Here is a 13,658-nt window from a genome sequence, read left to right as displayed (position 1 = left end):
AGTGTAGTATGATTGGTGGAGACCATACGGTGCCTTATGATGCAAAGTCCAAAGTTTCGAATCCTGCAGTATCAGAACGTGGAACAGCAAAAGGCACCACCGCCACTGTAGTGGTGGGGGTCACCCAGAAAATCAAGTACAAGACAGAACAAAAAAGAGCAACTGAAATTTAACTGGCGGTGGGGGGTGGGTGGGTGAATAGAACTATATTCTAACCTTATTTACTAACTTAATTACCTAAATTAATTACTTAATAATTAATTTGATAAATTTGGGCCGCCAACAACAACAAAAAACTATGCACCATCTGTTGCCAAAATAACATGTTTTGTCATTGCATTGTAATGTATAATTCTAAGTTAGAATAAAAAAAAATCTTCAGCTGGTAATAATCATTTAATATTTTTTGTGATTATGATCATGTACAAATAAATAAAATTACAGACAACATTAAAAAATAGTAGCACTGTCTCAGAGTATTACTGTTTGGAGTACTTCTTCAGGAAATTTGTATTCACACATTATTTTGCTGCTTCGTCTTATGTTTCTCAAATATGAAGTCATATATGCTCTATGCTATCAGACTGGTGCTGTCCCATCCTACTGTACTAGGTTTGTAATGTCACATATGTCAAAGGTTAAAAAAATGCTTGTTAAAAAATAACATACTCTTGAAAATCTTGCTACATCTCCCATTAAGTGTAACTACAGTATGCTAATTTGTATGTATTTGTATGTTGTAGTGTTAGTGTAAAAGTCTTTCATGTTTTTTTAATGTTAAAATGTGCCTTTGTATGTATGAGTGTCAGACAGACTCGTACTCTCTCTCCCAGGCTGTGTATCTGTCCATCAAGTTTCGGGCCGAGGGTTTGGTATGTGCAATGACTTCAAGGAAGTCAGCTGTTGTCACCGTTTCCAGCTGGATGGCAGGCATGTCAGTGTCCTCTGCAAAGGAAAATGACAGTGAGGCTACAGTATTTTATCCAGACACCTGACAGAAGACATGGCTGTTTATGGGGGTCTCCTAATGTGGTTTCATGATTTATTTGTATGTTTCAACCACCTCCAGGGACATTGGAGGTTGAAAATTTCTGGCACCTTATTTTGGGGGTTGGGGCTGAAAAGTTTGGGTAACCTTGTTCTTTCCACTTGGCATCTATGTATATATGAATATATATGAATGCACGTGTGTGTCTGTGTGTATACATGTGTTTGTTGTTAAACCTGACTCCAGGGCATCAAAGATCTTGCGGACTGGTCTCATGGCAGCCTCCTTACACACCAATCTGATATCAGAGCCAGAGTAACCTTCCATGTCCTAAAACACACACAAACACAGGCAGATATGGCCTAACTGTTGGGAACTTTACTATGCAACAGATAAATGATTAAATATTTCAGCAGTCACACAATAAATAAATTAATAAATAAATAATACTGTAACACCTTTGCCAGGGTTTCATAGTCCAATTCAGTTCGTAACTCCACTCCTCCTGTGGAGTTGAGAGGAGGTAGCCAATGAGAGATCATGGCTTGGCGAGCTGGTGAGGAGGGAAGACTCACTAGAATCCTCTTCTCCAATCTCCTCAACATGGCATGGTCCAGTTCCCTGAGAGAACAGTAGGACTAGTCACAAATCTGTACTGACAGCAGTTAACTGAGTTGTCATTTTATGATTTATCTTCTCTAAATATCATTATTGTCTCTTATTATAATCTTATTTTTGTCAATAAAAATTAAGTTTATGTCTTTGGATTCAAGAAAAAACAGTCATATTTTAAAATAGTTTCTTTCTGCATTTTTATTTTTGAAATAGGTTCTCAGTGGCTGCAAATTAAAAATAATTTTGAACTGTTGTTGAAATCCAAGCATACTGCAGATGTTAACATGATAATGACATCTGATGTTTAAAGAAATTCTGAAATTATGTGTGAGAGAGAAATAAAGAAAAAGAATGAACTTGTGTTTGTCTGTCTGTTACACATATTACCTAGTTGCTATCATCACTATGAAACATATATGCAAGTGGTATGTGTTTGTGTTAAGATTTACCATGGCAGGTTGGAAGCAGCCAGTACAAACACCAGGTCCTCTGATCTTGCCAGTCCGTCCATCTGAACCAGCAGCTCTGTCTTCATCCTGCGACTGCCCTCATGCTCTCCTCTGAAAACAGACACATGAAAAATATTGTTATAACAACAGACTTTTCATGTAATAACCTGATACTGATTCATTTTCCTTTTTTTGGCATGGCAGCAATGTGCTTCTATAATTTAAAGCTCTTAACAGTGGCACAAGTACATTATAATGGTAGGGTCAATTCATGTGGGAGGAACAGTATTCTGGACCCCTAACCTTCAGCACTCGTAAAACTGCCACAACTACTTATGCTGCACTTTGTGATTCATCTCACCCCATGCTGGTTCCTCTCTGGCCCATCACTGACTCTAGCTCATCCAGAAAGATGGTGGATGGGGCATGGTACCTGGCCAGCTCAAACAGGACCTATAGAAACATATATACCTAGATTACACACATCCTAACAAAAAAAACAAAACAAAAAAAACAACACAGAGTATAGGAAAAATATGTGTTACATATGTAAACTTGTTTTTTTCTTATTTGTTGCACTGTTGATTGTTTTGTGTGCTGAATGGCAACCTACCCTGACCAGTTTCTCAGAGTCTCCCCTCCACTTGCTGACAATGCTGGAGGCTGAAATGTTGAAGAAGGTCGTCTTACACTCTGTGGCCACTGCCTTGGCCAGCAGGGTCTTTCCTGTACCTGTGTGTATGAGAGCCCAGTGACCACAAGACTACGTTAGGTAGAGTTCCAAAATTTAGGGCTTAAAATTCTTCACAATAGGATACCAATTAATAGCAAGAAAACATGTTTTCCTTCATCTGGGAACCTAAGGAACCAGTGGAGGTCTTACCTGGGGGGCCGTAAAGCAGCAAGCCCTTCCATGGAGACAAGATGCCTGTAAACAGCTGGGGGTACTGCAAAGACAGAGCATAGGAAGTAATGGAGAATACATTTTGGAAAGGAAAGAAAAAAGGGCAGAGAAGACATGAAAAAAATGGGGCGATAAAGGCATTGAGTGAAATGTGAAAACTACAACAGCATAGACACAAACCATTAGTAAATCATCTTGTATTTTAATATTAAAAGAATTTATGGCTGTGAACTTGTTACCAACTCCCAGCAATGCAACATGTATTTTGATTTTGTGCCAACTAATAAGAAGCTGAGCTGTGTGCAAAAGAAACTGATTTGCCTGATGTACAGCTGAGTCAGAGCTGCAAATACCAAGTACCACAAATCAGTCTGAATTTTAGGTGGCAAACAGGGACTGGCTCAAATGACCAAACTGACCTTATACCGCAGAGAATGAATAATAATGGAGACAGAAGTTAGGGATTGTGAGAAGGTGGAGGGACGGTGTTATTCAATAAAGCACAACAGCAGAATAGAAGATAGACACATCTGTCCTCATCTCCGTCTGTAAATGTCAAGAGGATGCAGACAACCTGATTTGTTGTCATCATATCATGAGAGGTCTGTGTGATGAAGACAGACGTGTGTGTATGTATTTCCTCTCTGTGCTTTAATGTGTTTGTGGGCCAGCTTTTATTTGCATGTGCAATTTCTGTATGCAGGGGCAGAACTGTGTTAATAAAGCTATGTATATAAATTCTACATGGCATACCATGTGTGAGTGCCTGCCTCCCCGCCTACCTATCCATCTGTGTATGTGTGTTACCATATTATCCCAGATATAGATTTAATGTCAGCCTAACAAACTGGCCTGACCCCACTGCCCTCCTTCTCTTTAAGCCCTTTAAAGGAGATGTATTCAGAATCGAAGACGGACGACCGGTGTTGAAATACCAGCATACTCGGGCAGCAGCCATACCTTAATGGGATAGACGACGGCCTCTTTGACTAATCGCTTGGCGTCCTCCAGGCCGATGATGTCCTCCCACCGCACGTTGGGACTGTGCAAATAGATGTCCTTTAGGAGGAACAAACACACACACAAAGTGAGGGATGCATGTGGAAGGTATCAGCTAGAAATGGACACACACCTTCTGGCGCGATTAGGCTTGCGTAAATAGGTGTCCTTTAGAATGAAACATCAGATAAGGAAAATAGATAGAACCTGGGCCTTCATTAATACACCAGATCAATTCACTCACAATAAAGCTTTCGCTGCTCTCTAGTGGACATATTTGGTATCACAAAAATCCCTAAAAGATCTTTTCACATTTTTAGCATATCTTCTGTGCCCCAATTTTAGAGAATACCAACTCTTCTACATCTTTGCTTTTGAACATATGTGTTTCTTGTTCAGTTGGTCAGTGTATACAGTATAGTATTAATGTGTGTAGTACCCTGCTGATGATTGCAGCCAGTTCTCTCATCTCACCACTCATCCCAGAGAAGCCACTAAGAGGCTTCAGCAGCCGTTCCTGCAAAAACAACATACAATCAAGTTCACAAGTATTTGTTCCAAAAATAATATTTTTGCATGTTTTACACATATTGAATTAATTGCTCATCATAAGGATATTTGCCATTTTTATCTCCTCAGTGTTGCTAAGGTGCTCCAGTTTATTTACCATGTGGTCTGAGTCAATGCCACCTCCTTTGCCATCAGTCATCTGTCCCTAAGACAGACAAAACAGTATTTATAATTTATTTATTTATTTTCACATTCAGGTGAACATAGGCATAATGAGAACAAAAGTGATTGCAGTGATTTTGTAATATGAAAGAGAAACTTCTTCTATTTATGAGAGATCTGGAAGCATATATGATGTAGACAGTTTTTAGTAAAACAATTAAACACAACAGAAAATGTGTGATCACTGATTTAAAAAAAATCAGAACATTAATGTTTAAAATAAATAAAATAAATAAACATTTTAAAATATAACCACTCATAACTTCCCCTGTACCTTCCTGTTCATGGCTACCTCCCCTGCTGGTCCATTTTTGATGGAGGAAACATTGAGACCAAACTCTGATGACTCTGGAGGAACAGATAAGCCATTCTCCTGGGAAATGAAACACAGTTATGAGGATGTAAGAATAATCACCTTTTATGTAATATACTTATTTTGGTTGTTTTGTTATGTGTTTAATGCTGTATATATGTATGTACACTGGTGGCTGCCCTCTTGGGTCCGTTTCCAGACTGTGGACTCTGGGAAGGATTGATTTTGGGAAGAGGCTTCATAGCTGAACAGGGACTCCTGAGGGACAAAAAGAGATGCAGGAGACATCCATCAGTGGCAGAAATCAGGAGAGTTGTCATTGATATCATTCTTGCATTTTCAAATACATCAGACCTTGTCCAACATCACTGTCAAATCATTGACATGCTTTTTCCATATCAATTATTACATTGCTGTTGCATATTTTATCCTTTCTATTTATACTGTGAGTATGTTGGACAGTGTATGACTATTAAGTTGTGAACATAAAATAAAAAAAAGGTTTGCGCACTGGACAGCCTCACCTCTTTACTCCACCACTTTTTGCATATCTGTTTTCACCTTGAGCAGAAAAAAACAAACAAACAAAAAACACAGAAAATAGTGAAACTGTTGTTGAGAAGTATATCCCAATAACTCAGAATTTTGCAGCAGATTTATCCCACTGAGTATGTTGCTAGGTGTTTCGGCAGTAGTCAAATACCTGGTTCTGCTGTTTTCCTAATAAGTTTGGGATATTTCTGGAATTTGACATAGTGATAGCTTTCATACTCCATCAGCACCATCTCCAGATCGATGTTATCACAAACCTCGAACTTCCTCACGCCTCCATTTGTCTCCTGGTCCAAGGCCACTGCAGCGGCTACATAGCTGGTGGACACACACACATGCACACACACTGTAAAGATCAAGAGCCCCAAGAATCCAGCATGATTTATTGTGTTCTATCTATGAACTGCATGTACATATACTCTCTGTATAAACACACAGAAACACATGTATGGCCATCTGTAGGCTTGTTACTGTACATCCAATATAACCTGGTACAGGCTTTACATAACCTGGTACAGGCTTTACATTGATGTTACTCAAACACCTGCTTCCTTAGCAATGCGTATTATAGTAACTGAATATTGATCCAGATGTTTCTTCACTTGCCACTATAATATCTGCTATAACAAAGACCAAGTCCACTTCACATGTCATCAAGTAGCTAATGCTGACTATTTTATATTTCATACTGACCCTTGTCCCAGCAGGTGTTGGTAGATGAGGATGAGGAGGCTCTTCTTCCTCATCTCAGTCCTCAGCTCATCCTGTCGGACAACAACAGATGTGCTCAGCACTTACTCAGCGCTCAGACTCAGTAGCAACTCTGACACAACTGCATCACTGGAGGTGTAAAATAACGGCTTTTTACAGTAGACATTTTGACTTGTCATACTAGGAAATACATTAACAATGGCTCCTTTCCACTTATATATGCCAGTGTATTTGATTTAGTAGAAGTACTGCTGCCAATTATTTTGGAGAGGCAAGAGAAAAAAGACACAAGCCTGCTGTTTCAGTGTAATTAGAGAGTTTTCATTAGTGACATTTACAACACCTGTGTTTGTCGAGTCAAAATGTCTGCTGCGAAAAAGGTTTGAAGCCCAGTACTTGAGGACAGTAGGATTTTATTGTAGCTCTGTTGTAATGTAATACAGTACTTGAGCACGGTAGCTTACATTCTCCTTCCCTGGGTTAAACTGGTTAAACTTGGAGGGAGTCGTTGTGGTATCTAACCTACACTGATGAGGGGAGAGTGAAGTTGCCAGCAGAGGGTGACAAACTGCCACAAATGAAAACCACCTGCTTTGGTATCTCGGCAACCAGTGAACGCCGATTAATTGTGACTGTGGATGCATGCAAAACTAGCTTGATTAGCTCAACGGCTAACTGCTCAACGTTCAGTTGTGAGAGTTAAGCTGCTGTTTGCGGCATAACGTAATGTGAAAAACACACGGACTTGTCCCCGAATACATTTCTACTGTCTGTGTAACGTTACTTGTCACATGTCGCAGTTCATTTGGCCGTAAGATGAAGTTCATGCCCCACTCCCGAGTGTCATCAGTAGTTTGCTAAAAGTTGTTAGCTTACCAACAGTTGTCCGTCAAATCTTGAAAATACAAAAAAAACAAAACCCCTTATTAACTCACCGCCTCCCGGGCTTGATGAGCGATTTTCATGGATTGATATGAAAGCTCCATCATGATTCTGAAGGGTCTGTGAGACAGCAAGTCTGTCAGTTTTCTGTTGTTGGTCGGTTGTTAGTCTGCTCACCGTCGTGTGTTTCCAAGAGGGGTCTTACGGTTTCCCCTCGGGGCCACCGTACTTACAGGTGTTCTGTGTTCTTTCTTTGACTCTCCATGTATGTGCGTGAATACAAACATGGAAAAACAACTAAATATTCCCTAGCAATGACAAGACAGAATGACATAATAGTATTAACTTTGTATTTATTAGCATAAACGAGGAAAAAACCTTTGTTGGGAAATGTACACGACTTCCTCTAAATGCTAAGATTATAAAAACTAGCTTATCAAATCCATACTTATAAAACTAAAGATATTTATCAGTCAAAGACAAAAAATAGATGAGTTGTTGACAACTCAGGCAAAAGCCTCTAGTTAAGAATTTTCCCCATGGAAAACTCAAGTAATTAAGACAAGTCTTAATAAACAATATTTAAGCAACAATACCTTCTCTGACTGTATTGTACTCTTCCAGCAACAAACAGAGGTTTTCCTTTTATAATGATATCACATAGAGAATATTGCATTGTTGATGCAATCCTCTTTCAGTTTCACTTACGTTTAGTCACAAATATTGCTGTCAGTTGACTTCACTCAACTGTTGGGCTCATATGTTGCTCTTGTTGAGAGATTTTTGTCCTCAAATATCAAAGTGTCTGATGTTATACTGAAAATGCCCACTAGAAAGCAGTATACAGCTTTGCTGTGTGTAAAATAGAGGCCCCAGGAGTTCTAGCCGTTTCCTGTCTGATGTTTCATTATAATGGACACCTATTTATGCAAGCCTAATTGACCAGACACACACACTGGTTTTATACCCGTATGACTGTGAATCTTGTTTTGTGTGTGTGTGTGAGCAAGTGGTTGATTGGTGCGTTTATGTTGGTCGAATAGTTAAGTGTACGTGTGTGTATTTTTGGGGGGTGGAAGGTGTTTGTATCCATCCAGTGTAATATCCTCTACTTGCATCCCACATAACTGTGTGTTCACCCCTAAATGACATATTTGCACACAGCCCCCAATATATGGTGGGAGGACATCATCTGTCTGGAAGCAGAGTGATTAGTCAAACAGGCCATCGTCTATTCCATTAAGGTATGGCTGCTGCCCGAGCATGCTGGTATTTCAGCGTCCGTTTTCGATTCTGAATACATCTCCTTTAGAGGACCTCTATCGTCTTAAAGAGAAGGAGGGCAGTGGGGTCAGGCCGGTTTGTTAGACTGACATTAAATCCATATCTGTGATGAACACAGAAACAGATGGATTGATAGGCAGGGAGCAGGAACATTAGAAAGGATATATGAGTGCACATGTGCATTGGTATGTAGAACGTGTACACAACATGAACATTCACACACTCTCAACCTTATACACACACTTCTGTCATCATCACACAGACCTCTATCATGGATATGATGACAGAAAATCAGGTTGTCTGCATCCTGTTGACATTTACAGACAGAGATGAGGACTGATGTGTCTATCTTCTATCCTGTTGGCTTGTTTTATTGAATAACACCGTCCCTCCACCATCTCACACATCCCTAACCTCATCTCTTTTTTTTATTAACTCTCCAGAGTATATAAGGTCAGTTTTGTGATTTCACCCACCTTCTGTTTACCTGTTAAAATTATCCCTACCGTTTGTTTTTGTTTGTTTTGTAGGGCAAGGGCAAGGGTGATGAACGACATGCTGTGATTATAGTTTACTGAAAACCAGTTTTGTCATCATAGTTCTATGCAACATGATATTAGCTGTAATTATAGGCTTCTGTGATGGATAAGGTGGCCTTGAATTTACATCATTTACAGCATTAGGGTTACATTTAGTCCCCTTGGCAGCAGTTGACCTCTAAATGCCAGTGGTGCTATAACCGCAATAAAGATAGATGTAATAATTAAAACAGGCTTGTATCATTTTCCTTCAGAAACATTTATTTATTCTGGCACTGTCAGTTTCCATCTTTATCTTACAGTGCACAACCACTTGTCAGCATTTAAGGTACAGTAATAGGTTTTCTGTCCATCTTGCATTTTGTTTTGCCATCCATCCAAGACCCCACTTCAACTGACACTGCTGTACGTAAACTAATGAACTACAGTTCTGGGTACGTTTTCACTCCCATGGTGGAAACCCTGTATCATCGATGGGGTTCAGGCATCAATCTGAAAATAAGGCTGTTTTATTTAAAATGGCAGAACCTGGAGATGAGAGATTCAGCAGCAGTAATTTGCTTGTGTAGTGCAATTCCAAGTGAAATACACACAAGATTTCCAAAAAGCTTCGATTCTCTGCCATTGCTGCTCAGTATTATGTTACAACATGGACGTGTAGAGGATGAGGTCTGTTGATAGTGTTTTGTTTTTGCCCTGTTGGGCTAGTGCAAAGTTTCAGACAACAAACAGAAACTGATTAAACTATAGCCATGCAGCTCGGTCAGAACCTAATATCATTCATCTCTACAATTATATATTCAAAATAATATTGTTAAGTGCAGGTCTATTTAACCTTTGACTTTTAAAAGGTTTTGTATGAAATCAACTTTTGTGAATTCAAACCATCCAATTAAGTGAATGACTGAAACATGTACAATTACAGCATTGCACAGCAGAAGTTTTTGAAGGGGCTCCCAATTTCTCCCAAGACATATCTGTTTGTGTCAAACTGCACCACACTATATGTGGTGTAAATTTTATGCAAAGTTCTGAAAGTTTAGGGAGAAAGTACAGGATTGAAATGTGGAAACTGCTCCATTGAAATACATCTATTGCTGCAGTAGATCAGAAATAGTCCAGCATGAACCAAAACACAGAAACCATAATCATTAAAAACACTACTGTCTCTGAGCTGGTATGAATCTGGATACGGTTCATATTGGGGCAAGGTGGGACATTACACACACATCATTCAGGCAGTTTTCATTAACATATACCTCCAATCAACATTTTCAAAAAATATTTAGTATGAACAGATCGGTGATGAATGAGGACATGATGTGAGTCACATCTTCATAAATCTAGATTCACACAGGTTCCTCATTTACTGAGAATCCACATGCATATTAATATGAAATGGGCATTTACTAAGAAAATAGTGGCTTTGGCTTTACATGATATATTTTGTATTTGCTTTTCAAGCCAAATTAATCATTTGCATATTTGTTTTAAGAGTAATTCCTTGGTCCCCAAATGTGCAATGATCAGCAACCAGTTTGAGCTTGCATTTTCTGATATTAGTTAAAACTCTAAAACCTGGTTACACATACTGACTCATTTTTTCTCAGAAGAATCTCAGATTTGGCAAGTCGTTGTAGGGTCTTTAGGCCTCAGATCCTAAAAAATATGGATGGATTTTGGATTTTTATGGGTGCTTAAGACCTCACCTACTATTTAGGCAGTTTGAGCTCTCAGAGGAATGCTTATTGTGTGGAGTTAAGACGCTGAGTATCACTGAGGGACTTTATATGAGGGGTTAGATTCTGACATGTTCTTGGGAGATTTGTTGATTAGTTCAGCAGTTTGACATCACAGGGTAAATGTTAAGACTAGACTACTGGAGTCAAACACCTTGTTTTGTATAGCCTATACGAGAACTTGAATGATGGTGGGATCAACTGTGCTGAGGCAAATTTGGATTGTCTACAATTTCAGGTAAAAATTTTTAATGCTCAAACTTGCAATCATCTGGCAAAGATTTCTCCCCACGTTAGATGTTAGTGGTCAGGGGTAAAATAGCATGACAAGGCGAACTTTGACATTACTGTCTATATGCAGGTCTCCAAGCCTTGACTGCACCTCAGAAAATTCCAGCTTCTGTAAGTAGTGTACCAGCCTCCAGCAGCAAACCCTTGATATAGACACGTACAGTGTAGAACATTGTGAGGAAGTCCTGGGTGCTGAATAGGGTGTCAGCCAGAGCGAACCCCAGCGTGGAGGGGATGAAACCTCTGCCATATTCCACCATCCACGTCCCTGCACTCCACTGGACTGACGTCGCCTCACCTACACCGTGTACGATGGTGTCACCTATGGGACAAAAGATTTGGAAGAGAAAGAGAAAAGAAAGAGAAGATAAACTACACTATACCTGTATCTGTTTCCGTCATTCAGATACATTTAAACCAATAATTTAGGACAAACGTATATAAAAACATAACATTTCAGATTAAAATGTGTTAAGGTATTACCGGGGTAGTACGTTTCACTTTTAGTTGTCCCCTCCTTCCACTGTCTGAAGGTTCCGGAGATGATGGTGTCAGAAATCTCTGCCCAGTAACGACCTGATAGAAACAGGAAGTAGACATGGAGTTAAAATTATATCACTTTGTATACAGATTTGTCACAAAGTCCTAGAAGAACGAGGGGAGATACATTACACCTGCTGAGAAAAAGGCTCCCAAACGTTTTGAAAGTGTGGGAAAATGTGACAAAGGCAAGTGTGCAGGCATTTTTGTCCTTCAAAGCATGACAATGACAGAAGCAATCCACTCTTAAAAAAAATAATCTGTGTTTTATTTTGATGATTATTGTCTTGGAACGGATCTTGACCCATACTGCATGGCACAACAGATTTTAAACCCCCTCCATCCTCACCTGAGTGTCCTCCTGTGTCCACTGCAGTACCAAACAACAGCAAGTACTCTGTGAGCGAAGCGTGCAGCAGACACATGGAGCCCATCCAGCCTCCAGCATTCACAAACACCCACTGCAGGTCCTCGTCTGGCAGAATGTGGCCAGGATACCTAGTTCAGTCACATTTTATTAGGAGTTCTTTTAAAAGCCAAACACAACACAAAACACTCACCTAGTGACATTTAACACTTATTCACATCAAATAGATGGAACACTATCAGTGGAGGATTATCTTTACCAATCAAAGTCCAGATGAACTGGAGCAGGGTTTAAAAGGGGATTAAATGCAGTGCTGTTGTCTGTGTCAAGTTTGTAAAACTGATTGTTACTGTTGTTATTGTTACTACAAGACCCTTCAAGTCATCACCTTTTGGATAACTGATAAATCAATTAGGGAATTGATAAAGCAAACTGCTTTCCAAATATTCATACCTAACGTGAGAATTTGGTGGTATTTATCAAAAATTACACAAGGATGCCCTAAAGTACTAACCCAAGAGAAAGAAGGGTCTTCATTGAGTTTGAGCAGTAAGACTCAAAAAGTGGTGTAACATCCTATAAAATTTTGAAACACAAAAGATAAACTAACCTACTCTATTCTTAATTACACTGCCTCAGCTAATGCATTAATATTATTATTACTGGACAAAAACCAGGGCGTGCACAGTTCTGTTTCTCGACTTCAGTCATCTAGGATCTGGTTTTAACCAACTTCAGAGACCTCTGGAGCTGTCTGACATTTAGGAGCATACTTTTAACAGTTCTTCAACACCACCTATCATGTAACTTTAAGCACTGAGGTTGGATTGACCATGCTAACAGTCAAATGTCGAAATGGTGAGTCATGTTAAATAATATTGGTCAATCTGAGTCAGTTCTGATGATTGATTTATAACTCCAAGAAATGATAACCAGACATGTTTTGGTTGAAGCTGGTCAAGCGCTCAAACCAATTATGATGGTGATGGAAGTTTTATTATTTGAGTAGGCTTCCATTGTAAAATAATGTGACTGTTACCTCTTCCTGAGCTCCACCACCACTTTGGAGAAGGCCTGCTCATGGTCTTGACCTGAGAATAGAGACATTTACAGTAAATATGGAGGGCAGGGAGGAAGACTGTTTGGGCCGGTTTAATAAACGGCATTTGAGTGAACTGTAGAGTGGTCTTGACTCGACTTAGACACAAAACTCCTCAGTACCAAACTCACCTGCGTACTGTTTGGCCAATTTGGCGACGTCTTCTTTGCTGAAAACGTACTGCTTGGTGGCCATCCAGTTCCGCAGCAGTAGCAGGGCCAGGACGGTGACTGCGGCGAACACAAACAGTTTTAAACTCGTTTTGACAACAGACATGGTTGAAACAACACGTACAGACAGAGACGCAGAAGTAGCAGCGGCAGCAGCAGCAGCAGCAGCAGGTCTGACTACATGTGCACACAAGGGGAGGAAGACACAGGTTGCTCCACACACGCGATCGGCAGAGGAGGCGTGGAGTACAGCTGACAGCTTCTTCCTGCTCAGGTGGGGGCGGGATATCGCTGTCGGGCCAATCGAATGCCGAGCTCGTCGTGTAGGCAACAGCGGCTCCTGGGTTGCCAGCATAATGTAAAACCCCCTTTAGGTTGTCTTAATTTTTTTTTGCATGTTTACATAAAACAATTATCCAATGATATACTACTCAAATTATTGTGCTTAAAACGAATATTTAAATTTTGTCTTATTATTAGTTTG

At 39.7% G+C, this 13,658-nt stretch overlaps 2 protein-coding genes across 4 annotated transcripts; both read right to left on the bottom strand.

Moving 5' to 3' along the window:
- Window positions 1–265: 265 nt before the first annotated feature.
- Window positions 266–7,387, bottom strand: katnal2 (katanin p60 subunit A-like 2). 3 transcript variants are annotated; one of them, XM_018671726.2, is made up of 16 exons: window positions 7,199–7,387; window positions 6,246–6,316; window positions 5,704–5,870; window positions 5,525–5,561; window positions 5,168–5,258; window positions 4,962–5,060; window positions 4,623–4,670; window positions 4,395–4,472; window positions 3,917–4,015; window positions 2,936–2,999; window positions 2,666–2,784; window positions 2,414–2,505; window positions 2,053–2,163; window positions 1,447–1,609; window positions 1,225–1,318; window positions 266–945 (listed from the first exon to the last, which is right to left on the bottom strand). In XM_018671726.2, exons 1-16 carry the CDS (start codon window positions 7,250–7,252, stop codon window positions 806–808), a joined length of 1,527 nt encoding a protein of 508 aa, XP_018527242.1. In that variant the 5' UTR covers window positions 7,253–7,387; the 3' UTR covers window positions 266–805. The 3 variants fall into 3 exon arrangements, with proteins under 3 accessions (XP_018527242.1, XP_018527243.1, XP_018527244.1); XM_018671727.2 differs by having other exon boundaries at window positions 7,323–7,343; XM_018671728.2 differs by having other exon boundaries at window positions 857–945; window positions 1,207–1,318.
- Window positions 7,388–9,211: 1,824 nt separating this feature from the next.
- sigmar1 (sigma non-opioid intracellular receptor 1) lies at window positions 9,212–13,544 on the bottom strand. The gene is made up of 5 exons (XM_018671763.2): window positions 13,136–13,544; window positions 12,945–12,996; window positions 11,888–12,036; window positions 11,482–11,574; window positions 9,212–11,320 (listed from the first exon to the last, which is right to left on the bottom strand). Exons 1-5 carry the CDS (start codon window positions 13,527–13,529, stop codon window positions 11,091–11,093), a joined length of 918 nt encoding a protein of 305 aa, XP_018527279.2. The 5' UTR covers window positions 13,530–13,544; the 3' UTR covers window positions 9,212–11,090.
- Window positions 13,545–13,658: the final 114 nt, after the last annotated feature.

Source organism: Lates calcarifer, linkage group LG9 (genome assembly GCF_001640805.2).
Source record: "Lates calcarifer isolate ASB-BC8 linkage group LG9, TLL_Latcal_v3, whole genome shotgun sequence".
In the NCBI taxonomy this organism is placed as follows: domain Eukaryota; kingdom Metazoa; phylum Chordata; class Actinopteri; family Centropomidae; genus Lates; species Lates calcarifer.
Note: the sequence above shows the minus strand (reverse complement) of the source record. Positions and strands in the feature narration are given on the sequence as shown.

What these genes read in the sequence shown, in the direction of transcription:
- katnal2 (XM_018671726.2), bottom strand. Translation starts at nt 7,252, where the DNA reads ATGATGGAGCTTTCATATCAATCCATGAAAATCGCTCATCAAGCCCGG. An exon ending in CAACACCTGCTGGGACAAGG is followed by an intron (nt 5,871 to 6,245) that starts GTCAGTATGAAA and finishes TGTGTCCACCAG; the next exon opens with CTATGTAGCCGCTGCAGTGG. An exon ending in ACTATGAAACCCTGGCAAAG is followed by an intron (nt 1,319 to 1,446) that starts GTGTTACAGTAT and finishes TGTGTGTTTTAG; the next exon opens with GACATGGAAGGTTACTCTGG.
- sigmar1 (XM_018671763.2), bottom strand. Translation starts at nt 13,529, where the DNA reads ATGCTGGCAACCCAGGAGCCGCTGTTGCCTACACGACGAGCTCGGCAT. An exon ending in GTGGTGGAGCTCAGGAAGAG is followed by an intron (nt 12,037 to 12,944) that starts GTAACAGTCACA and finishes TGACTGAACTAG; the next exon opens with GTATCCTGGCCACATTCTGC. An exon ending in GGACACAGGAGGACACTCAG is followed by an intron (nt 11,575 to 11,887) that starts GTGAGGATGGAG and finishes TGTTTCTATCAG; the next exon opens with GTCGTTACTGGGCAGAGATT.